This window comes from Rhinatrema bivittatum, chromosome 5 (assembly GCF_901001135.1).
Source record: "Rhinatrema bivittatum chromosome 5, aRhiBiv1.1, whole genome shotgun sequence".
NCBI lineage: Eukaryota > Metazoa > Chordata > Amphibia > Gymnophiona > Rhinatrematidae > Rhinatrema > Rhinatrema bivittatum.
This window is the reverse complement of record NC_042619.1, coordinates 17,785,299-17,810,699: the sequence shown is the minus strand read 5'-3', so window position 1 is coordinate 17,810,699 and position 25,401 is coordinate 17,785,299. Positions and strand designations below refer to the sequence as shown.

The 25,401-nt window shown below is 45.0% G+C and overlaps 1 protein-coding gene across 3 annotated transcripts in view; it reads right to left on the bottom strand.

The window, feature by feature from the left end:
- SLCO2B1 (solute carrier organic anion transporter family member 2B1) overlaps positions 1-25,401 on the bottom strand; it is a 360,204-nt gene that overhangs the window by 302,076 nt on the left and 32,727 nt on the right. For all 3 annotated transcript variants that reach the window (XM_029602065.1, XM_029602067.1, XM_029602066.1), the window contains exon 2: positions 4,018-4,118. In XM_029602065.1, the coding sequence (XP_029457925.1) occupies positions 4,018-4,118 (101 nt within the window). The remainder of the gene's footprint in view (positions 1-4,017; positions 4,119-25,401) is intronic.

Below are 25,401 nucleotides of genomic sequence, written 5' to 3'. Positions count from 1 at the left end.
AAAGGTGAGCCCTTAAAAGTAGCAGAGAGCAAGCACCAAGGGTTGGTCAGGTCAGTCAGTGGTGGTCAGTCATTCAATCACCGTCTATCCAGAAGACGAGATGACCCATCTGAGTGCTGCCTACTCTCCCTGGGCTAAAAATCAAATTTCAGAGATGAGGGGCACAGCAGGTTCCACACACTATAGGTATTCATGACTGGAGAGCTGAACGACCTCCATTACTTCAGTTCTAGCTCACTGCCAAAGAACCAAGAAGGATCAAGACTACCAGAGCAAGGACCCAGAGAGTGTGCGTTGCTGCAAATCACGTATTGGTGAGAAACTGTGGGCTCCATTCACGGTTAGCAAGATGAGGTTTTTTAGCAAGTCAAAGCTAAAGGAATGTGATGCCAGGGTTAATTCTGTAACCTGATAAGCACTGGATGTCAAGCATGCTTTTGTTACTACTGTTTTGTTATTTTGTTTCCCTGCATTGGTGTTACGATGGTGACCCCTGGAGAAAAAGTCTCAAATAGCCTGTACACATGCTAGGAAGGATCACTAGAACAAGGAAGCAATGGGGAGAGAGATAATGAGATCTCAACTCCCCCTACACCATCATCCTATTTCTGTGTGCTCTCTAAGGTCTAATTACAATCTGATGGTCTTTCGTTATCATGTGCATAAATGCTAATTTTAGCATGTATATGCCATCTTCTGGGAAGGTTTGGCATCCACACTAGGGTCTTAGAGGTAATTTTGTGACAGCCCTATAAAGAAAGTCATTAAATGCACGTCTAAGTTACCCCAACTTTCAAAGCAAACTTGCATGTGTATGTTCGTTTTGAAAATTACCCAAAATACCCACACATAATTATATTTGAGGATTTGTATGCAGATGTGTAAATGAAACCCTGCCTAGGCTTCACCCCCTCCAGGACACTTCTCTTGGATGCAGGTAAAAGTGTTTTACCTACAGAAATTGTCTTTTACAAAATGGCTTACCCAATATGCAAGGAAACCTATGTGTGCATGTCATGTGTGCATATATAGTAAATTTACCCAAGACTGAGTGGAGGCTTTCCCAGGGCTATGGCTGGGGAGGGAAATAGGCATAAACCCAGACATTTGCATTTCCAAAAATATGCATGTACATATTCTGCACACACTGTAACAGGTGTGCAGTTAGATGCGGAGGGATAATTTTCAAATCGGTGTAACTTATGCACATTGTTAGAAACTTACCCCTTTAGACCACAGCACACTTTTCCAAATGCATGCTAAAATTTAGTACATAGACCCCTATGAGAAAAGATAGAGAGAGGGGACAGGATAGCTACTGGACCTCAAAGGTATAAATAATGCACAAGAAGCAAGCATTTTGCAGTGGAAAGTAAGATATAGAAGGGTGCCAAGATATTAATTTCAAAGGAACTATTTCTTCACAGAAACAAATAGGAATGTGCAGAGTAGAGGGTTCTTGTGTATCTTTTGAGCTCTCTCATTCTTTGTTTAAAAAGAATTCAGAAAATGAAATACTTTCCATTTTTTGCTCCTTACAAGTTACAAAACCTGTTTTCTAAAATTTGTCAGGCTGACCAAACTTGGGACCCGGACTTTATCTTTCACCAAAAAGCTGAGCAAGTCACAATTTATCACAGAACAGTTGATATAACCATAGTTATACCACAGACATCCCCCCTCTTATGAAATGTATTGTTAACCAGATTAAAGCTCCAGAAAGAATGTTTTTATTTTCTTTTGGTACGAGGAGTTATCGCCATGGTTTGCTTGGGGAAACTGCATGCTAGCGAGCTTCTTTCCTACAACAGTGCTTCCCATTCCTGTCCTGGGGAATCGCCATCCAGTCAGGCTTTTAGGATATCTGCAATGAATATGAATGAGATAAATTTGCAGGCCATGGAGGCAGTGCCTGCAGATCTCTCTCGTATATATTTACTGCAGATCTCTAAAAACAACCTGACTGGTTGGGGGTCCCCCAGGTTAGGGATGGGAAGCACTAGCCTAAGCACTGCACTTTGTGTGAAAGGTGATCTCTCTTTCCTGGGGAACCCACAGCCAGTCAGAATATTCACAATGACCATGCATGAGATAACATTTGGGATATACAGGGTTTCCAATTTGTGCAAATTTACCTTATGCAGATTTATTGTGCAAATCCTGACTGGCTGTGGGGTCCCCCAGGACAGTTTTGGGAAATTCTGTGGTAGAAAATAGGAAGTGCATTCATTGGAAACATTTTTTTAAATCACTCCCGGTCTTACCCAGACCACCTTATTCTTCCCACCGCCCCCCCCCCCCGGGCTCTCTTCATTGTTGGACATTTTATTCATGGGGCACGGCTGATTCTTGGTCACCTTTACCCCAGCAATGAATCAACTGCAAATGGCACCAGAATACTAAGGCCAGAACCATTGTTCGTACCTTCCGTACAAGAAAATGGTGCCAGCCTGGGCATATGAAACAGATGCCAGCGTACACCCCTAGCAGAAAACAGAATAATGCAGTAAAAGTGTGCTTACCTTTAGGGCCTATCACAGGCTTCCCAAATGGCTGCAGGTCATCAGGGCTCTGCATCCCACTTCATGCAGGAAGACCTATTTTTGCTTAAAAAAATGGGAGACCAGGTCCACATACTAAACCAAGACTGACTCTACTTGGCCCTGATGACCTGGAATCATCCTTATTCATCTTAACAATGTTGATGTGGGGAATAAAACCTTTAATCTTTTCACTGTGCCACTAGTCTAGCTGTTAATATACTGCTAACCCCTCTTGTGAGTCTGATTCGTGCTTGAGTGTTTCCTTCTAGTAAAGCTGAATTCCCTGGACGTCAGTCACGGTGTAAAAGAACACAAATGGCAATGAGCAACACTGAAATAGGCTCCGGTTGGGCTGAAGTCCGCGATGTGGGGGAAGCAGTCAGTCAGCCTGAAGAACACACTACAGAAATGCTGAAAACAGTCCAGCTGAATGGCTTCAACCTTTTGAAAACTGTACATGACAGGGAGATTTGCTGCTATTTTGAAATGTTTTTCTTGTTTAACAGCCCGGAGGCAATTTTCAAACTGTCTTGGGACAAAGATCGGTGTGATCCTTTTTACCCATGGGCTTTGCATCAATTTTCCAAGGTATTAATGACGCACAGGAATCATTTATATGGTTTTATTATGTATGCTCAACTCGTTCACCGCTTCAGGCTATGTGTTGGAAGTATATAAGTTTTAATACATGAAATGAAATCAAATGCTTGCATTTTGGTTCTGAAATCTGCTGTGGGTACAAAATACGCCCAGTCCCTTGCACCTGCATCTCCTGCGGGTAGACATTTGCTGGAATACACACGAAGATCTGAAAATGCCACCTCTGTATGCACTTTTGTTTCCCGATCACACCCCCCACCTCCTCACTCTTAGCTAAAAGCACATGCATTGTGACACAGCCTGCAACCTGCACTGAGGGAGGGCAATTTCAAAACAGCTAATTAACATGGGGAAAAAGCTTTTTACGCAGGGAAATTGCTTTAAGAATTGACCTCCCCATGTCTGTAGTCTGGATTGCTAAAGTTTACCAAAGGTGAGCGGATGTGAGGCCTATTGGATCCCTGTGTACATGCAAATCTACCAATTATATCACTTTCTACCACCTTTTTTATCATAGCATTTAATCACTATCTCCTCTCATTCTTCTTCAAGAAATTAGATGATGTTTCCTTGACATGTTTGGTAAACCGATAATTCAGACCACCTGAAAATGTCAGAAGGCTTCCAAGTGAATAAGACTCGATCAATGGTGATGATCAGATTAATGTTTCCATTTTGCTCATTACTGACTGTGTTTGCATAGAACAATCAACAGTATAAGTTTGACAGGGCCACACTGCTTACTACATCATACCAACAATGTTTTCTCATTAGACTGGAGCTAGACACATTTACATTTTCGGTTGCCTCCTCCTTCATTTTTACCATTTGATTATGGAGAATTGCGCTATTATACTTGAATATTAGATATTACCTTGATGTTTAAAAATGGATTTTTCCACTTTCTTCTAGCTCGTCGTTGAAAGGTATTTATAGACTCTGTAAAACCCATTCTCTTGGATAATTTAAACATTTCTGTCAAAAGAAATAAGTCAAAACATTATTAAGTCTATTCAATCGCAATAGCTTTCAGTTTCACAAAGTACCACTTTGTAATCTCACTTGTATCATGCAAGCTCTTCTGCCTAGCGGTCAAAGTGTGATGGTGTACAAAGCGTGCTTCTAAATTTCTGCATTTCTAAAAATAGTACCTCCATGACCTGCACTCCCTTCTCCCACAGATAACAAATCGCAGAATTCCAGCATTTTTGCCTTCTTTCAGCAGGTGGCAATACCACTTTACGTTTTTCTCTGACTTAGCTCTATGCTTCGTGCTTATTGCTGCTTCTCATTACCTAAATCCCTCAGTCTCTTCTCTCCAGTTCTTAAAAGGTTCCATCTTATCACTTACATTACTGAATTTTGTAATCACGTACTTTTGACATTCTTTCGCTGATCATCAGTCCATGCGTTGTACCAATCTTTCCAGGTCTTTGCCTACTTCTTTCCCTGTTCTCTGCACATAGCACAATGTTGTTGGCAAATACCATGCAAAATAGGGGCTCTTTCTAAATATCCTTTGGCAGTACAAATATAAAGAGGAAGGATCTAGGACTTCTAGCCTTACCTTCACTTTGAATGCCCTTGAGAGGACCTTCTTATATAAAGAGAAGGATTTGTTAAATCCAAGCTTTTTGGATTGCAGAAGAATTTGGCCAATTAAAATCTTCCCAGAGCTTTATTGAATAAAACACCCTCTTTAAACCTTGATTGGCCAAAATGACAGTTCTGTGCAAATCTGAAAACAATTTTCGGGGAGAGCCTTGCCCCCTACAGTTCGTATTGTGACATACCATGTTTCAAGATGATACAGATACAAAGCTGTTGGGTTGGGTTCTCTTCAAGGCAAGATATGATACAGAACACACAAAAGAAAGTGTGAAAGGATATCTACAGAATGCCAGAAAATCCATACTGCGCATAACTAAAGAGCTCACTGGGGTTCAGTGGGCCTTAACTGCATGCACCCTGCTACATTCTTTATTTATTTATGCAACCTGGCTCACCTATTGTATTACTTTATTTTCATAATACTTAGGATGGGCAATTGGCTCCATTTTTATCAGGACTGATTAATCCAATCCTGGTTTTACCCCATCACATGCATGGAAGTTCTGATTTCCCGAAGATAACACAGAACTAGATCAGTTTAACTTGAACAGTAATGAAGACAGTTAGGAATCCTAACAGCCCTAGTTTATGCTACTCTCTTCAACCAACTCTTTACCACATTAACACTGTGAATTAAATATAATCACTACTTAAAAGTATCCATCTTGTAATAATTGTCACGTTTTTTAAAATGAAGGTTTCTGGTTGCCTGTGCCTTACCCTAGGACATACAGCTCCCATCTGATCAATTTACTAGTTAAAGATCATGAGGTTGATAAAGGAAAATTGGTTCTTCCCTGCTAATTTTCATTCCTGTAGTACCGCAGATCAGTCCAGACTCCTGGGTTTTGCCTCCCTTCCAGCAGATGGAGACAGAGAAAGTTTTACTGATACTACCACTTAACACGAGGTGCCACCTGCAGTCCCTCAGTATTGAACTGTACTCAAGCCAGAAATGAAACAAACAAAACCAAAACCTTGAAGAATGAACCTGTCCTGAACAAGATGTGGGACGAGGAAGCCTGGAACTGAAAACCACGCCCACCCAAAGCCCTGTGTAGGAGTAACAAAGACCTGTGCCATTCTTCAGAGTAATCACAAAAACATATCGAGCAGACTCTCCAGCTCTCCCTTTCCTCCAGTCGGCGGGACTCTGGACTGATCTATGGTACTATAGGAACGAAAATTAGCAGGTAAGAACCAATTTTCCTTTCCCTGTACGTACCCAGATCAGTCCAGACTCCTGGGATGTACCAAAGCTTCCCTAAACAGGATGGGACTGTGAAAGTCCTGCTCGAAGCACACTTTCACCAAAGCCCATGGCCTCTGGGGCCCGGACATCCAAGTAGCCACTCTATAGATCTCCTATGGCGAAATTTCTGACACTCGGCCCGCCTGAGAAATTTGCTGACACTCAGGGCCGCCTGATAACGGGTAGAATGTACCCGTAGCCCTCCAGAATGGGGCGACCTTGACAGATATACGCAGAGCTAATTGCCTCTTTCAACCACCGTGCAATTGTGGCTCTTGATATCTTATGACCCTTTTTGGCACCATTCCACAGCACAAAGAGATGATTTGACAAGCGGAAGCTGTTTGTGACCTTCAGATACTGCAACAAACCATGCTTTACTTCTAACCGTCATAACTCTTTAGCCTGAGGCACCTTAGGATCCAAACTTGGGAAAGATGGGAGCTCCACTGACTGACTTAAGTGGAATGACAACACCACCTTCGGCAGAAAGGATGGAACCGTTCTCAAGGACACTCCCACATCTGAAATTCTCAAAAAGGGCTCCCTAAATGATAAGGCCTGAAGCTCGGAAATTTGGCGAGCTGAACAGATTGCACCAGGAAGATCACTTTCAAAGTGAGATCCTTCATAGTAGTTCAGCCATTCTGGCGCAACGAGAATCACATCGCCTGGATGGACCTCTATGCATCTCAAGATCTTGCCCACTAATGGCCAAGGCAGAAACACATATAGTTCTCTTACCCTGTTGATTGTAACTTTTTGACTCATTCCTACCTACTGTTTTTTGCTGTACTTGAATTGTTACCCCAGTTATTTTCTTGTTAATTGTAAACCGATCCGATATGGTTATTTACTATGAAGGTCGGTATATAAAAACTATTAAATAAATAAATAAATAAATATAGAAGGACATCCGTCAGCCAAGGCAGAACTAAGGCATCTACCCCCCCCCCCCCCCCACCCTGCTCCTCTTTGTCTTCGCCGGCTAAAGAAACCGGGGCCTTGGCATTGCGGAAGGTCGCCATTAAATCCATGCACGGCATGCCCCACCTGTGACTCTCCGGGGTCCAGCTGCTGCCAGCTCAGAAAATACACTTGCACATTGTCCATGCCTGCTATGTGAGAGGCTGCCAACTGCTCCAGATGTTGCTCTGCCCAACCAATTAAATTATGGGCTTCTTGAGCCACTGCTCAACTTCTGGTGCCCCCGTCAGTTGATGTAAGCTACTGTTGTCGCACTGTCCGACAAGACTCTCATCAGCTTCCCCCTCACCAAGGGTAGAAACACCTGCAGAGCCAAGCGCAGAGCCAAGCGCATGGCTCTCATCTCTAGACAACTGATGGACCACAAGGCTTCCTCCGCCGACCACTGCCTTGCACAGACTTGTTCTGACATACTACTCCCCACCCGGAGAGACTGGCATTGGTGGTGATGATCGTCCAGACCAGGATGTCCAAGTCCACACCTTGACTTAACTTGTCCAGAAGGAGTCACCTTGAGAGACTGAAGTGAGGAAATTATGTAAGTGGGAGAGGTAGCTGAAATTGCTCCAACAACAAGTCCCAGCGGGATAGTAAAGCCGATTGTTGAGGCCTCATATGAGCAAACACCCATGGAACCAACTCCAAGGTAGAAGCCATAGACCTGAGAACTTGCAAGTAATCCCAGACCTTTGGCATTCACTTCTTCAACAAACCGCGAATTTCAGCCTGCAACTTGGAAATCCGCTCTTCAGTGAGGAATACTTTCCCCACCCTTGTATCAAAATGCGCCCCCAAGAATTCTAAAATCTGGGAAGGGAAAAGATGACTCTTGGACAGATTGATTATCCACCTCAATGATCTCAGGCGCCAAAGGACCAAGTATCCTGCTTTCCGACAAAGGATTTCCGACTTTGCCCGAATCAGCTAGTCATCCAGATAGGGGTGGACCAGGACCCTGTCACTCCGGAGAGTTGCAGCCACCACAACCATTACCTTGGTGAAGGTCCTGGGTGCCACCGCCAGATCAAAAGGCAGGGTGCAAAATTGAAAATGTTCTCCCAGAATCATGAATCTTAGATATCTTTGATGATTGGGCTGGATTCCTATATGTAAGTACACTTCGGTCAAATACAGAGATCTAGGTAATCCCCCTTGTGCACCAAGGCAGTGACCAAGGAACCTTCAGAGCCACGTTCACCTTTTTCAAATCGAGGATTGGACGGAACGTGCCATCCTTCTTGGGAACTATAAAATAAATAGAATAGTGGCCTGTCCCCTGCTCCTCCAGGGGAACAGGAACAATGGCTCCCGGCCTGTGCAGGCGACAAACGGTCTCTCGCACTACCAGCTTCTTTTCTTCTAAGTATATAGGGAGACCTTAAACCGATCTCTTAGCAGCCGAGCAAATTTTAAAGCATAACCTTGTTTTATCATGCTTAAGACCCACTGGTCCAATGGTCCACTCCACGTAGAACAGAGCCAGTCGACCCCCATCACTGGAACTGAGGAGTGGACCAGCCCCATATCATTGGGTGGATTTGGCTCCTCCTCCACCTTGGGAAGAGCCATCTCTATCCGACCTATGCCCTCGAAAGGACTGGTTCCAGGATGATTGTCTGCCCAAGGACTGCCTCTGTGTACTCCCGACGTTTTGAGTGGCTGAAATCGCTGACTCCCTCTGAAGCAGGAACAAGGAGGGAAGGAATTTTTTCCTTTCGGCTTATCTTCAGGCAATTTATGGAGTTTATTCTCACCGAGAAACTTGATCATCTCCTCCAAGTCCTTATCAAAGAGCAATTTCCCTTTAAAGGGCAAAGCTCCCAACTGAGACTTGGATGAAATGTTCGCCGACCAATTCCTCAACCAGAGGAGTCTCCAAGCCGAAACTGCTGGCATCATAGTCTTGGAGGAGGTCCTGATGAGATCATACAAGCTTCTGCCCTATACACAACTACGGCTTTCAGCCGCTCCACCTGTTTCATCTCAGATTCAGACAAGGACCTGTCAGCCTGTAACTGCTGCATCCAGCGTAAGCCGGCCCTCAACATAAACCTGCTACACACAGCAGCTCGAACGCCAAAACTCTTCTTGAGGTGCACTTCCAGCTTCCTATCCTGAAGGTCCTTCAGATCTGTAGAACCAACAACCAGAATGGTCGTCTTCTTAGTAACAGCCAAAACAGATGCATCCACCTTCGGGACCTTCAGAAGCTCAATTGTATCCTCTGGCAAAGGATACAACTTATCGATGGCCCTGCTGGCCTTCAGGCCTGTTTTGAGAGTATCCCACTCCCTGAACAGCAACACGCTGACCAACTTGTGAAATGGAAAAGACCTCATTGGATCCCAGAAGCCAACCATGACAGAGTTCACTTCTCCCAATTCAGATTCCTCTCGCAGGACCTCTATACCCAATTCCTCCAGAACAGTAGGTATCAAGGGACCCAGCTCTTCCTTGTGGAACAACCGTACAACCTTGGGATCATTGCCATTGATGGCTGGGTTCTTCGACAACACTTGATCTGGTCCTGATCCACCTAACCCGGATCCGACCTCAGAGGGTCTTGCCCTTGCCAATCATGCACTTCTGAAGCTTCGGAACAGCTCTCCATGGTGGGCAGTAGTGCCGGGGCCCAAACACTCGTCTAACCCTCGTGGCCCCTGTAGCCCCGGAGAGCCTGAGTCTTTTTGCCAGCCTTATCAAAGCCCCCTTTTCAGCTCTGTGCCGTGCGGCCTTCCTGGCCTTATAAGCTTTGTGTAATAAAAGAACAAAATCTGAGGAGAAAGTAGAAGAGGCATCCGAGTCCTCCTTGGGGTCCTCCTCATTTCCTAAAGGGAGCCCCTTGCTGTCTGGACCTCCCCCAGAAGTCACCACCACTGGAGATAAAGGAGGAAGGTGTTATAATTAGTGAGGTTTGGGTGGACCTTTGGACACTGTGGCAACTAACCATGCCCACAGGGGGCAGTCCCGTGAGGGGCCACAGGTCAGGCTCAGCTGAGGACACACAAACACAGAGATTGATCTTTATTTAAACAATGTTGTGTAGCCACCAGAGGTGGCAGTGATGGGTAGTTGAAGTAGCCCAGCTGGACTAGTATCGCTCAGGCGATGGAACAGCGACTCCTCTGGTAGCAGTGTTGTAATGGAAAGAACTGAGAATAATGATTACAGTGGAATATGAACAAGCCCCAGGATGGAGAACCTCAGGATAGGAAGAGCAGGAGCGAGTACCTGATCCCTGAGAGGCTTGTAGGAAATGTACTCACACAGTGGTTCCACGTAGGAGATGGCACCAGGGCTGGAACAGAGGCAGGCCCTTTAGGAGCGAGTACCTGGTTCCAGGGAAAGCTCTGAGGTGGAGATGGTAGTACTCACTGGTGTTGAAGATAGCGAATCCTTCCAGGCAGAAGAGAAGGTAGGAGCAGGAAGCGAGTCAGAGAACATGGGCCCTCGAGGAGCGAGTACCGGTTTCCTGATACCGACCTGAAAAGCAAGTGAGGCCCCCGAGGAGCAGGTACCCCATTAGCGTTAAGAGTCCAATGAAGATTGGAGGCAGTGTAGCTGGGTACGGAGAGCAAATCCCATCCGTAGAATTCCCCTTGCTAACTCAAAGGCTAGCAAACAGTGTAGGCTTTAAATATCCGGGCAGCGTGACGTCATCACAGGGGTACGCCCCTGAGGTTCACGCCAAGTAAGAAATAAGAGCGAGGGCTGCACGGCGTGCGCGCCCACCCTAAGGTACAGGCGGAGCATGGCAGGAGGCTGCGCCCAAGCCAGTCCGGGGACGCCAGAGAGGACGGCAGACAGACGCCGTGGCAGCCAGGCGTCCATTAACAGCAAGAGGAGCAGCAAAAGGAGAGAGGTAGGAGGAGTGCAGCTGTCGGGATGGGACAGTTGCAACAGAGGGAAATCCCTATTCCCCTTCGTGGCCCGCACAGTAGCCCTGAAGTTGGACAAGATGGCCACTGTTCCTGCGCTTAACGGGAATGGAACACCGGCAGGATGCTGCGCTGGCGAGGGCCTCCCAGGCTCACGGCGCCTGGCCAATTTATTTCCTGCCGCACTCTCCGAAGCACCCTCCCCACCAGAGAGGCACCAGGAGCATTTGCCGTCGAGCGAGAGACAAGCATGCGTGTCTCCACAACCCGAACCGTGCAGCATGAAATCCGGCACCAGGCAGTGAGAGCAGAAAAGCCACCGGAGGAACGGGGAATAACTGAGCCGCCCGATTGCTTAAGAAGCAAAGCCGGGGTAGACATGTGCCATCCATGGCAACCCCCTTTCGCTCCCTTGTTTAATTTTCTCTTCTTTTTTTTTTTTTAAATAAAAACTTTAATAAGCAATAAAACAAGTACTTCCCTCAAAAAATGGCTGCAGGCTCAGTCCATCCTTCAGGACGAGGGAACCGGGACCCCCAGTTTTCAGCCCTGTCCGGCAAAGAAAGAGCGAGCAACAATGAGTCCCCAACCTCCTGCCTGTCCGCTTCACAAACCAGGGGGGATGGCCCCACCAGGACCTAACAACCCCCTGGGAGCCAATCACTCCTAAATTCTGTAGTCTAACTCCTTTTTTTTTTTTTTTTTTTTAACTCAGACTACAAGCTTTGCACCTCCACCATCTGCTGGAAACAGAGAAAATCTGAGGGATTGCAGGTGGCACCTCGCATTAAGTGGCAATGGCAGTAAAACTTTCCCTGTCTCCATCTGCTGGAGGGGAGGCAAAATCCAGGAGTCTGGACTGATCTGGGTATGTACAGAGAATCAGCTATATTTGGACTTAGCCAGACAAATGGCAATATTTCAGAGTTCTAGCACACTGATCTTCCCCAAATTAGATGAATAACTTCTTATCCAGCTAAAAAGTTATCTGGCTAACCCGGGGGCAGGGTGGGAGTATTCCGGGGCAGAGTCAACTATCTGACTAATTTACTGGATAAATGCTGATTTTCAGCGTTAACTGGCTAAAGTAGCTGGGCGTAGAACTACCACAAACTGTACATAGCTATAGGTAAGGTTAAGATAGCTGGGAATATTCAGCAGCGTACTTGTGCTGATGAATATCCCTGCAAATTTAGCCAGATAAGTTTCAGGCTAACTTTGCTAGTCAGAAAATGGCTGCATATCGACCTCTTTCTGGAGTGGAGGTCATTAAATACTCATCATCTAATGACGCTAACTAAATCTGAATTGTAAAAAAAAAAGCATGAGCATACATGAGTATTGTTTTCATTTATTGTAAGTGCTGGCATTCAATAACCAGATGTCTGTCTCTCTCTCTCTCTCTACATACACATACATACTCACACGCACAGAAAAGAAGCAGAGTATCATAAACCTGACATTAGGTGCTTCACACAAATATAATCTTGGAGCCTACTTAAAAGCTTTTTATTTTTGCAAAGCAAAAAATTCTTCTTTAAAAGTACAGGCAAGTTTCACATGAATACATGACCCGATTTTGTATGGATGAGTACTGGCAACAAATGCCTGCTTCGGGGGTTCAACGTTATTCACAATAAGGAGAGGTATATTCTTAGTATTTTCTCAAGAAAATCAGCAAATAGAGGATCCAGTCTTCTGCAAAGCCAGCAACTTTCATCCACCACCTACACAGGGCCGCAGTGATGGTCACTGCCGGAGTTCTTTGCATGGAACTGAAACTAACGCCATTCACAAGTCACATGCCCTCTTCCTAGTATGTTCCTTCTCTCTTCCTCTTGGTCTGTAGAACAGCCTAGCACCAGTGGGCACATTTCACCAATGCAAAAAGAAAACAAATTCCACTGACAAGGAAAACCCCATCCTCAAAGAATACAGCAAATATCCAAAATAAGTTGCCAAGAACTCAAGAAAGGTGAGACAAGGCTTGTATATTAAAGAAAAAAAGAATATACAAAAATGATTTCCAAATTATCCCTAACAACTGAAAAGCTGGTTGTTAATACAAACAAAAAACACACTTTGAAATGTCTGTATGCTAATGCCAGAAGTCTAAGAAGTAAGATGGGAGAGTTAGAGTGTATAGCAGCAAATGATGAGATTGACATAATTGGCATTAGAGAGACTTGGTGGAAGGAGGAAAACCAAGGGGACAGTGCTATATCAGGGTACAAATTATATTGCAATAATAGGGAGGATAAACTTGGTGGGGGTGTAGCACTTTATGTCCGGGAGGGTATAGAGTCCAACAGGATAAAGATCACACAAGAGACTAAATGTTCAGTAGAATCTATATGGGTAGAAATCTCATGTGTGTTGGGTAAGAGTATAGCGATAGGAGTATACTACCGTCCACCTGGACAAAATGGTCAGACAGATGATGAAATGCTTAGAGAAATCAGGGAAGCAAACCAATTTGGCAGTGCAATAATAATGGGAGATTTCAATTACCCCAATATTGACTGGGTAAAGCAAATGTTGCTTACCTGATGTAACAGGTGTTCTCACAGGACAGCAGGATGTTAGTCCTCACAAATGGGTGACATCGAGGATGGAGCCCTGTACGGAAAACTTTTCTGTCAAAGTTTCAACAAGCTTTGACTGACACTGGCACACTGGGTGCACTGAGCATGCCCAGCCTGCAATTATCCCTGTGAGCCACAGGTGTCTCCCTCAGTCTCGTCTTATAGCTAAAAAGCGCAAGCGAAACTAAAATAAAAGTATACAGACCCAACTCCGCGGGGTGGCGGGCGGGTTTCGTGAGGACTAACATCCTGCTGTCCTGTGAGAACACCTGTTACATCAGGTAAGCAACATTTGCTTTCTCACAGGACAAGCAGGATGGTAGTCCTCACAAATGGGTGAGTACCGAGCTGAGGATGCCCGGGAATGCACCAGATACACCGCAGATGCGCAAAGGCGTAACGACTGAGGTGGAAATGGGAACGGAGGGCATCCGCAACACCATAATGGGTTCGTGGAAGGATGTTGGGTAGTGAATTGAAAAAAGTAAGAGTAGGCGGACTGGCCAAACATGGAGCATGCCGGCTAGTCAAATGTAAGCAATAATAGGCTGCGAAGGTATGGAGAGGACTCCAGGCTGCAACCTGATAAAAAAGTACAAGCAGCAGTAACCAAAGGGAAGCTGTTAAGGCTAAGACGGACACAACAGTATGTGGATACCCACAGTGTTGTAGTGAAATGTCTGCTTGTTGGTAGGAAAGGAAATATAGACCACTTAATCAGAAGGATTAGGTCTGTGTGGCCACTGGAAGTAGCAGCTTGACCCTTGCATGAAGGAAAGAGTCAAGTGGAATTCACATGGAATGCAGTGCAATGTAGATAGAATGTAAGCGCAGCATTACTGTCCAGGAATGTGGAAAACCCAGTCTCTCCCTAGGGCGAGAGAGAGAGGTTAGGAAAAATTAATAGAGTATTTCCTGAGGAAAGGAGATACAACATCTACCTGAAAAGGATAGAAAGTTGAATGCGTAGAACTACTCAGTGGCAGAGGAACGGAGTCAGGTGAGTATGGAAAGAGTGCATAACTCACGGACCCTGCTGGCAGGAATGACATTAAAAGGGAAAGAAGTTCCCTTGCCAAACTGTGGAAGAGAGGAATGGAAAGGCTCAAACGTAGAATGTATGAGACTTATAAGGAGAATATATATGTTCATTCCGTGATTAGAGAAATAGAGGCGGCTTGATCAGTGGATAATCCATGGTAAGCCGACTCAGAGAGGATTACCGAAAACGGGAACCCAACTCCCAAAACGATACACCTCCTAAGAGAAAGGTGTATCTATGTGGAGGATGTCTGGAGAACAGAATCCGAGGGAGTAAGAAAAAATGGTGGAAAAGTAAAAGGGGTAATACCTCTTTTTTTTTTTTTTTTTTTTTTAGCGTCAGGAGGTAAAGCCTGCCATATTAAACGGCAAGATTTATGTTTAGAAGGTTTTGTGACGCTACCAGAACCTAAGAACATCAGTAAGTCTATGATTTGGGACTGACTGGTGAGAGAATAAAAGGTTACTGATATGATGGATTGAGAAGTATGGGAAAGCATACTGATCTCAGTCAGGGAGTGGGGAAAAGAATACTGAACCCCATCCCAGTTCAACATTAGAAGAATGCTGGCTACGAGAGGCAGCAGAAGAGATATATTGAAGAGGCCTTTGATGGAAGAAAAGGCATCTAAGGGAACGCATAGGAAACATGTGCAGGGAGCAGAACCTGTGCATCGTATGGAATGATGCAGACGCCGAGGAAAGTTTAGTTAAACTCAGCGTTAAAAGATTTGCCCTGTACTCATGTAATTGAGACCATTCGAGAGGATAGAACCTACGTGGAGAAGGTCTGATAGAGCGTTCATTAAATCTCTTAGATATGTGGCCCAAGGACGCATGAAGTGAACAAGGGCCAAGGGTAGAGCTGCGCAGCTGTCTAGCAGAGCAGCTAAGAGGTAATGCGTGCTTATGAGTTGGAAAGCACATTGTCCCTATGCTGTCTGTCTGTATGCACAAAGAATTGTTGCAAAAGCAGTATTGGAAGGCATAAGGGCATAACTCATGGGTGCAACGTCCAGGAAGTTTATGAGAAACTATGCTGGAGTGCAATAGATGCATAATGGGTTGACAGCTTTCAGGAGAAACTTTATAACCCTAAGGAATTGCGAGCATGAGTCGAAGAAGACTAGGTCCTAGTTCGAACTGGGATAAGAATCAGGGACGAAAGCAATGAAACCACTTAGGTCCATTGAGTATAGAATGTCACTGAATATAACCCATAGCAGTTTTGAATTATGAGAAAAATGCATAGTGGGAAGAAACCCCATAGCCCAACCATGAAAAGTTGAAAGGCTGAGGTTATGGAAAATATGCGCAGGGACATATAACAATGTATCAGAATGTCTGTGCGCATGCTGGACAAGAGGGTCTTAAGACTGTGGTGTCCAGAAGTGTTACAGAAGGGATTTATGGCAGTGACAGTAATCCCAGTTAGTAAATGTATAGTGAGTCCTGAAAAAAGTGAGAGCTCCTTGCATGTACTGAAAGTGGTTAGCAGTAGTGTATGCAAGGAAAGTGAATGATGTTACACTCCGCAGAGAAAACAGCATTCACCAACAGTGATGCAAGAGACAGTTCACTTACCGAAGCTGGTGCCAGCGGCAGAGCTTGGGGTTGTAATGTTGACTCACCATAAAGCACATAGAAACATTAAAATAATGTACTTACTGCAGTATGGAGTGATGGTAACCAAAGATACCATTGTACCTGTGACGTCTAAAGAAAGTTGGATTTTCTTAGGTCCAGGATGTGCGGAGAGTAACTATTTTCTGTTAAAAGAAAGAATAGTGCAATTAAAACTCCCCAACCCCCCTCCCTTCTCCCCTCTGCACTTCGTAGCGCCTGGGGGAGTGTACCGGGACTTTGGTACAAGGTGGGGTGGCCGCTCTGATATCTGACCAGATGGGAGACCAGGAGGTGTCCCAATGGAGGATATCATGTAGGCTCCTGCAGGTGTGTGAGCGGTAAGTGGTACCCGCATTTCTGTATGCTGTACAAGGAGACACTGAGACCTGTGGCCAGGCCTCAAGGTGGACTTGTACATGGGGCAATGGTTGTGAATCTCATGTTTAGCAGATCAGCCAATGCAGCTGGACCTTGGTTGGGAGGGAACCAAGAGTCAGAGCATTGGTCGGCACAGGGACTTGTTACTGACAAGAGAAGAAGCCCTGCTGCAATCCCAAGAAGATAGAGGGGTTCTCCTGATATTGTGGCTAACATAGCTAACATAGCGATATGTGACACTAATACAGTTCTAAAAGGCACATGACCCAGAACTTTTCGAACCACGGTCCGAATGGGAGAACACAACTCTATGGGAATGCCGCCGAAGCGGGTACTTACCATCCAACGTGGATCGCCGCAAGACGAGCCGGTGAAGATTGTTGACTCCGACGGTCTCCGGAGTCCTCGAGGGTAAGGCCGGGGACGTAAACGTCCATCTCGCTCTGAAACCCGGTATGGTGGCACAGGTACAGAGGAGACAGGCCAGGCGTGAGTGGCGTTTAGACTGCTAAGTGTAACAGATGGCCATAGTCCCACACCACTTGACGGTGGGGCACGCCAGGAACAGAGGAGCCCTAACGGAACTCATGTTCCCTTCCCTCGTCACAGCGGCTCGATGTGTCGTGACGCCAATGCAGAAGCTGTCGGACCTGGATCCGGAAGTTCTGGATCACCAAGGACTGCCAAAACTGTAGGAACAGTGCTGATGGCAGTGGTGATGTCGCTCTGCCCAAGCGTTGTCCAGCCTGGAGAAGGATGGCACCGATGTGCTGGATGGCATCAGCGGCGGACGATCACGATGTCGGCGATGATGGGTGCCACGGTGCTCGGCCCGGTCTTTCCCCAGCGCCGAGATGGAAGCCCTCGTCGTCCTGGAAGGCGATCGATGACGAACTGTCAGCACGCCTGCTCTGCTCCTGACACAATGGAGTGTCTTAAGCTAATACGGGGCTTAAAAAAGAACCCAAAGCGTGGAGCAATGTGAGGAGGCGAGGGTATTATGTGGCAGTGCTATGTCGGTATTGACGATATTGAAGGCAACCTAAGGGGCTTCGAGGATATCATCAAAATGGGTATGAAAAATCGTCGATGACTGGCCAGGAGAATGATGACAGTGACGGGCACTGACAGCAGTGGCATAGGTATCTTTGAAACGATGTGGAATCGAATAATCGAAAAACATTGCCGTTATTGAAAAAGATACCGGCATCGACTGAGTCGAAGTCGAATCAATAGGGCGTCAAGGACACCGAAGGAAAACGGAGGTGTCGAGGGCATCGATGCATGGAGGCGGGCATTTATGCCGTTTGTGGCATGGCCACGGGCATCAACTATAGGGCCACAGATGTTGACGGTATCGATTTGGACAGACTCAGATTTCCAAGTGTACATGGCATCGGTGCCCCAGACACGTGTGTCGGTGGCATCGATATGGACACGTATGGAATCGATGGCATGGATCTCCCAGTCGATGAATTCCATCCCGGCATCAACGCCAGTCCTGGAATCGGCATGGGCATCGATGCCAGCCATAAGGCTGGCATTGGCATCAACGCCCATCCACGGAATCGAGCCGGCATGGATACCCACCGATGGGACCCACCTGGGCAACGAATTTCACCGATGGGAGCAGCCTGGCATCGACTGCCCTCGATGGATGCATTCTAACATAGATGCCCATGGATGAAACACCTGGGCATCGGTGTCCATCGATGCAAAAGGACCTGGCACTGATGCCATCGACGGACGGCCATCCGGCACCAATGCCATCGACGGACAAGCCATCCGGCACCGATGTCCATCGATGGGGACCATCCGGCACCGATGTCCACCGATGGGGACCATCCGGCATCGATGCCCACCGACGAATCGATGTGGCACCGATGCCCACCGATGGAAAAGGGCTGGACATCGGTGGGGAGGATGGGGCATCGATGGCATCCCCAAAAGGGGGGGGGTGGCATCGATGAAGTGACCCTGGGATCGTTAAAAAGTGTCTCGGGCAGCGGTGGCGGCGACCCGAGTATGCATGGCAGTGACTAACAGCGTGTGCGTCAATGGCATGCATCCGGGTAGGGACGGCACCGAGGAAGCCCAAGGAAAAAAACAGTGCGTAGGAGGAAAAAGCCTGGTAGCACTGAAAAGCAAAAAACATGGATAAAGGCATCAGGGCACCGTGGGGGGAGGGGCGCTGATGACATATAAAAGCCCAGGGCGGTTTAGGAGGGTCCCGGTGTAGCGATAGGGTATCGACTGCGTGAGGGTACCAGGGAACGAAGGACTTGAAGCTACAGAGGTCCTAAAGTTAAGGAAAAAATCCCTACCCCACTAGCATAAGCAAGCAGAGTGTCACAGAGATACTCGCAAGCTGTTTAAAGCTAACTGAAAAATGGGGGAAGGGAAGGCTTCAGTCAGTTAACAGCCTTAAGATAGTGACAGGAACCGACCGAAAAATAAGAATTAGTACTCACCGAGCGTCGTAAAAACGTACGCGGAGGGAGACCTGTGCAGGGAAAAGTGTTTTTTGAAGTGAAAAGTTAAGTGTTTCCATGAGGTAATTAGTTAAAAAATCCTCACAGAGCTCCAACCGCTATGCTGACTGCAGAGCGGAAAAAAGAAGACTGAGGGAGACACCTGTGGCTCACAGGGATAATTGCAGGCTGGGCATGCTCAGTGCACCCAGTGTGCCAGTGTCAGTCAAAGCTTGTTGAAACTTTGACAGAAAAGTTTTCCGTACAGGGCTCCATCCTCGATGTCACCCATTTGTGAGGACTACCATCCTGCTTGTCCTGTGAGAAATGTAACATCAGGACTTGCTAGAGACATAAAGTTCCTGGATGTAATAAATGATTGCTTCATGGAGCAATTGGTTCAGGAACCAACAAGAGAGGGAGCTATTTTAGATTTAATTCTTAGTGGAACGCAGGGCAGGATTTGTTGATAGAGGTAACTGTGGTGGGGCCACTTGGCAATAGTGATCATAACATGATCAAATTTAAACTACGGTAATAACTGGAAGGGGGACAATAAGTATATCCACAGCTTTAACACTAAATTTTCAAAAGGGAAACTTTGATAAAATGAGGAAAATAGTTGGAAAAAAACTGAAAGGTGCAGCTGCAAAAGTTAAAAAAGTGTTCAACAGGCATGGACATTGTTTAAAAATACAATCCTAGAAGTGCAGTCCATATGTATTCCGCGCATTAAGAAAGGTGGAAGGAAGGCAAAACGATTACCATCATGGTTAAAAGGTGAGGTGAAAGAGGCTACTTTAGCCAAAATAAACTGGTTAGACTGTTTGTATTTTTAAATATAATATCAACACATAAGGGTACTATTAATATTGTTTACAGCATACAGTTTAACATATATATTCTTTATTAATTTTAAATATTGAAGTATTGTAACAAACGCAATGACTCACTGTCTCAATACATAATCCTAATCATCAATTTCAAATACAATACAGATCCTGGACACCTATACAGTGCATTAACACCCCTATTACACTGTAATAAATACCCCTTACCTTTAAAATTCACACATTCATCCATCCACATTCATCCTGTTAATATCACAAAAACATATAAAAACACTTCCCCACTGTACTTTATTGCACCATATCCCAACTTTTCCTTATAATTTACTCCTCTTAGTCACAACACGGGTATCCACTTTTCTTAATACATATCCATACTTTTCAAATATTTTTTTGTATTTTTTCATATTGCTCATGCCACATCAAGAATTATTCTAATCTTATGAATGAGAAGGATAGCTCTTTAATAAAAAAATATAAATAAAAATAAAGACAGAAAATGGTACTCCAATCAGGCTCTAAAAGCAAAGGGATCAGAAGCGTGACTGTAGAAATAATGGAATTCTGTATTTGCATTTGTTTGGGGGGGGGAAGTGTCCAAAAGACTAAAGAGGTAATATTCAGCCACTAGCCAACTTGCAAAGTTAGGCAGATAAACTAGTGCAGCTTAACTTTGGTGGAATATTCAGTAGCACAACTGCATCATTAAATATACCTATCTTAAAGTTAGCCAGATAAGTTTATCTAGCTAACTTTAGGACTACTCTACCTCTTGACTAACATAAGAACATGCCATGCCTGGTCAGACCAAGGGTCCATCAAGCCCAGCAACCTGTTTCCAACAGAGGCCAAAACCAGGCCACAAGAACCTGGCAATTACCCAAACACTAAGAAGATCCCATGCTACTGATGCAATTATAGTAGTGGCTATTCCCTAAGTAAACTTGATTAATAGCCATTAATGGACTTCTCCTCCAAGAACTTATCCAAACCTTTTTTGAACCCAGCTACACTAACTGCATTAACCACATCCTCTGGCAACAAATTCCAGAGCTTAATTGTGCATTGAGTGAAAAAGAATTTTCTCCGATTAGTATTAAATGTGCTACTTGCTAACTTCATGGAATGCCCCCTAGTCCTTCTATTACTCGAAAGAGTTAATTGTATAAGTTATTTGTCTATCTCTGAATATCAGAACTAGCCAGTTAATTTATCTGGTATGCCCCTACGTTTTCCAGCTAAATTTTAACCGGATAATGAATAACTTTAGCTGGATAAGTGGCTGAAATATTCAAAGTTGGCATTTACAAGGTATCTGGCTCAATGCAGCTGAATATGGAGCCCTAAGAGGTTGAATCGCTAAAACCTAAAAGGCGTCAGTGCGCACACTAAACCAGTTTAGCAGGCACAATAGTGTTGAATCCATTAAGGGGGTGATTTTATAACATCGGGCATAAGGAATCTGGCAAATATCTGGAACAGTTATGTCTGGGAAAGACAAAACAAACTGGTTACGAGAACTGTTCAGCACAGGAGTTGCTTCTGCAATAAGTGATTGCAGAAGCAACGAGAGAAGGAGCTATACTCGACTTAGTGCTCACTAATGGAGATAATGTCTCAGACGTCCAGGTGGGTGCCCACCTCAGCACCAGTGATCATCAAACGGTATGGTTTAATATCACAAAAAGGACACGAAAAAGAAGCACAAAAACCCAAGTTTTGATGTTCAAAAACACAGACTTTGATGAAATGGGGAAGTACCTGGAGGAAGAACTAAAAGGCTGGGAAAACGAGAGAGATGTGGATCAACAGTGGACCAATCTAAAAGGAGCAATCACCAAGGCAACTAATCTATATGTTAGAAAAGTAAAGAAAAGCAAAAGAAAAATGAAACCTATCTGGTTCTCAAAGGAGGTGGCTGACAAAATAAAGGCTAAAAGAACAGCGTTCAAGAAATATAAAAGATCCCAAAAGGAGGAACACAAAGAAGAATATCTGGTAGAACTGAGGGAGACGAAGAAATTAATCAAGATGGCAAAAAGTCAAGCGGAAGAGAGGATTGCCAAAGAGGTAAAGAGTGGTAACAAAACATTTTTCAGATATATCAGTGAAAAGAGAAAAGTTCAAAATAGTATAGTGAAATTGAAAGGTGGAAAGGATCAATGCGTGGAGAGAGACGAAGAAATGGCAGAAATATTAAATGAATACTTCAGTTCTGTGTTCACTAAAGAGGACCCTGGAGAAGGACCGACACTAGTTAACAAGAAACTGGAGGGGAATGGAGTAGATGTAACTCCATTTACAGTAGAAAATGTATGGGAAGAGCTGGTGAAACTGAAAGTGGACAAAGCCATGGGGCCTGATGAAGTTCATCCCAGAATACTGAGGGAGCTCAGAGATGTGCTGGCAGGTCCGCTGTGTGACCTATTCAATAGATCCCTAGAAACGGGAGTGGTGCCGAATGATTGGAGGAGAGCGGTGGTGGTCCCGCTTCACAAGAGTGGGAACAGAGAAGAGGCTGGTAACTACAGACCGGTTAGCCTCACTTCGGTGGTGGGAAAAGTAATGGAGTCACTGTTGAAAGAGAGAATAGTGAACTATCTACAGTCGGGAGAATTGCTGGACCAGAGGCAGCATGGATTCACCATTGGAAGATCCTGTCAGACAAATCTGATTGACTTTTTTGACTGGGTAACCAAGGAATTGGATCGAGGAAGAGCACTCGATGTCATCTACTTGGATTTCAGCAAAGCTTTTGACACTGTCCCGCACAGGAGACTGGTGAATAAAATGAGAAGCTTAGGAGTGAGTGCCGAGGTGGTGGCCTGGATTGCAAACTGGTTGACGGACAGAAGACAATGTGTGATGGTAAATGGAACTCTCTCTGAAGAGAGAGCGGTTTTAAGCGGTGTACCGCAGGGATCGGTGTTGGGACCGGTCCTTTTCAATATCTTTGTGAGCGACATTGCGGAAGGGATAGAAGGTAAGGTATGTCTTTTTGCGGATGACACTAAGATCTGCAACAGAGTGGACACGCCGGAAGGAGTGGAGAGAATGAGACGGGATTTAAGGAAGATGGAAGAGTGGTCGAAGACATGGCAGCTGACATTCAATGCCAAGAAGTGCAAAGTCATGCATATGGGGAGTGGAAATCCGAATGAACTGTATTCGATGGGGGGAGAAAGGCTGATGTGCACGGAGCAGGAGAGAGACCTTGGGGTGATGGTGTCTAATGATCTGAAGTCGGCGAAACAATGTGACAAGGCGATAGCTAAAGCCAGAAGAATGCTGGGCTGCATAGAGAGAGGAATATCGAGTAAGAAAAGGGAAGTGATTATCCCCTTGTACAGGTCCTTGGTGAGACCTCACCTGGAGTATTGTGTTCAGTTCTGGAGACCGTATCTCCGAAGAGACAGAGACAAGATGGAGGCGGTCCAGAGAAGGGTGACCAAAAAGGTGGAAGGTCTTCATCGAATGACTTATGAGGAGAGATTGAAGAATCTAAATATGTACACCCTGGAGGAAAGGAGGAGCAGAGGTGATATGATACAGACTTTCAGATACTTGAAAGGTTTTAATGATCCAATGACAACGACAAACCTTTTCCATAGGAAAAAAATCAGCAGAACCAGGGGTCATGATTTGAAGCTCCAGGGAGGAAGATTCAGAACCAATGTCAGGAAGTATTTCTTCACGGAGAGGGTGGTGGATGCCTGGAATGCCCTTCCGAAGGAAGTGGTGAAGACCAGAACTGTGAAGGACTTCAAAGGGGCGTGGGATAAACACTGTGGATCCATAAAATTAAGAGGCCGTCAATAAAGAGTGGGTGGCTCGCCAGAATGACGGCTACTGCCTGGAGATAATACCCTTATTCAATAAACATACACATGGTTACTGTGACTCCAACATCACTCTAAGCTACAACAGCAAGAGGAAATGTGGAAAAAAGGATTCGCACTCACAAAGTGGGGAGTAGCTGGCTTGTTACGGCGGTTACTACCCCAAACCAAATAAGCCTGATACTTCACTTTCAATACATATCCAGCATAGCTCTCTGCTTCAACAGCAGGGGAGAAGAAAAACTGATACTTCACGCATAGCTCTCTGCTTCAACGGCAGGGGAGAAGAAAAACTGATACTTCACGCATATCCAGCATAGCTCTCTGCTTCAACGGCAGGGGAGAAGAAAAAAGGATTCGCACTCACAAAGCGGGGAGTAGCTGGCTTGTTACGGCGGTTACTACCCCAAACCAAATAAGCCTGATACTTCACTTTCAATGCATATCCTGCTTCAACCGCAGGGGAGAAGAAAAACTGATACTTCACGCATATCCAGCATAGCTCTCTACTTCAACGGCAGGGGAGAAGAAAAACAACCAATAAGGGCTGAATAACACAGTCTGGGTAAAACAAATAAACATGGGTGTAGCTTGCTTATTGCGGCGGTTACTACCCCTACTACCCCTAACTAATCAAGCTTGATATTTCACTTGGTTGCAGCTCCATCACTGCTCTCTACATTAATGGTGGGGGTGGAAGGGAAATAGAACCAAAGAGCTAAGAGAAACAGATAAGTATGAGAAAAAAATGTGAAGCTTGCTGGGCAGACTGGATGGGCCGTTTGGTCTTCTTCTGCCGTCATTTCTATGTTTCTATGTTTCTATGTTTCTAAGTGGATAGAGGCACAGATGATTTCTCATTGTGTTCAATACAATCAATTTTTATGAGCTCTGTTGTATGGTCATTGACCACATACCTTTGCCACATCATGGTGGGGACAAAGAACATCAATTGTTACTCTGGCAACAAAGATCCATCTATATACTAACTTTTGTGCAAACATATGAATTGAATGGCATTAAACTGTGTAAGGCCTTGGCTGAGGTTCAAAGAAAGAACAGTTTTCTTTTATGTGAAGTAAGTTTTCAATGATTTGGATGCTGAAAAGTCCTTTGTTAAGAAAAGAGATTTTAAAAATAATTTTTGAAATCATATTTTTTGGAACCACGCTCAGCTACATATCTTTTTGGATGATGTTTTCAAGGATTTACTGAATTTCTTCAACGGACAATTCTTTTCATATAATTGGTTTATTTGATCATTGTAATAATGAATATAATAATACTAATCCAGATCCCTGGTGTTCTTCCCAGAGGTACATACAAAGGCAGGTATTCATACAATAAGAATATTTTATATAAGACATACAAGCTTGGTACAGCTTGTAGAAGTTTCTAGAAATTGCAGGGTCTATTTTACAAGCGTTGTTTGATCAGAAAAGCCCATATATGTATGTAGGCCGCACGCAAAGTGGATTTTAAAAAGCTGCGATTTATGCACGTAAATACATGCGCACGCGTCAACAATAAGGGGCTGGAAAAGGGGCGGGGCATGGGTGTTCCGGAGCGGGGCCAGCAGTTACGCACTTAACTCTGTATTTTAAAACCAGAGGCCGCAGTGCGTGGCGGCTTGTTAGCTACGTAACTTTACTGCTGCCCCTGATGAGGAGCAAGACTACAGATCTTGCATTTTAGGTCTTACACAAGGTGAGGGTCCAGGTCAACTGGGGAACGTGCAGGAT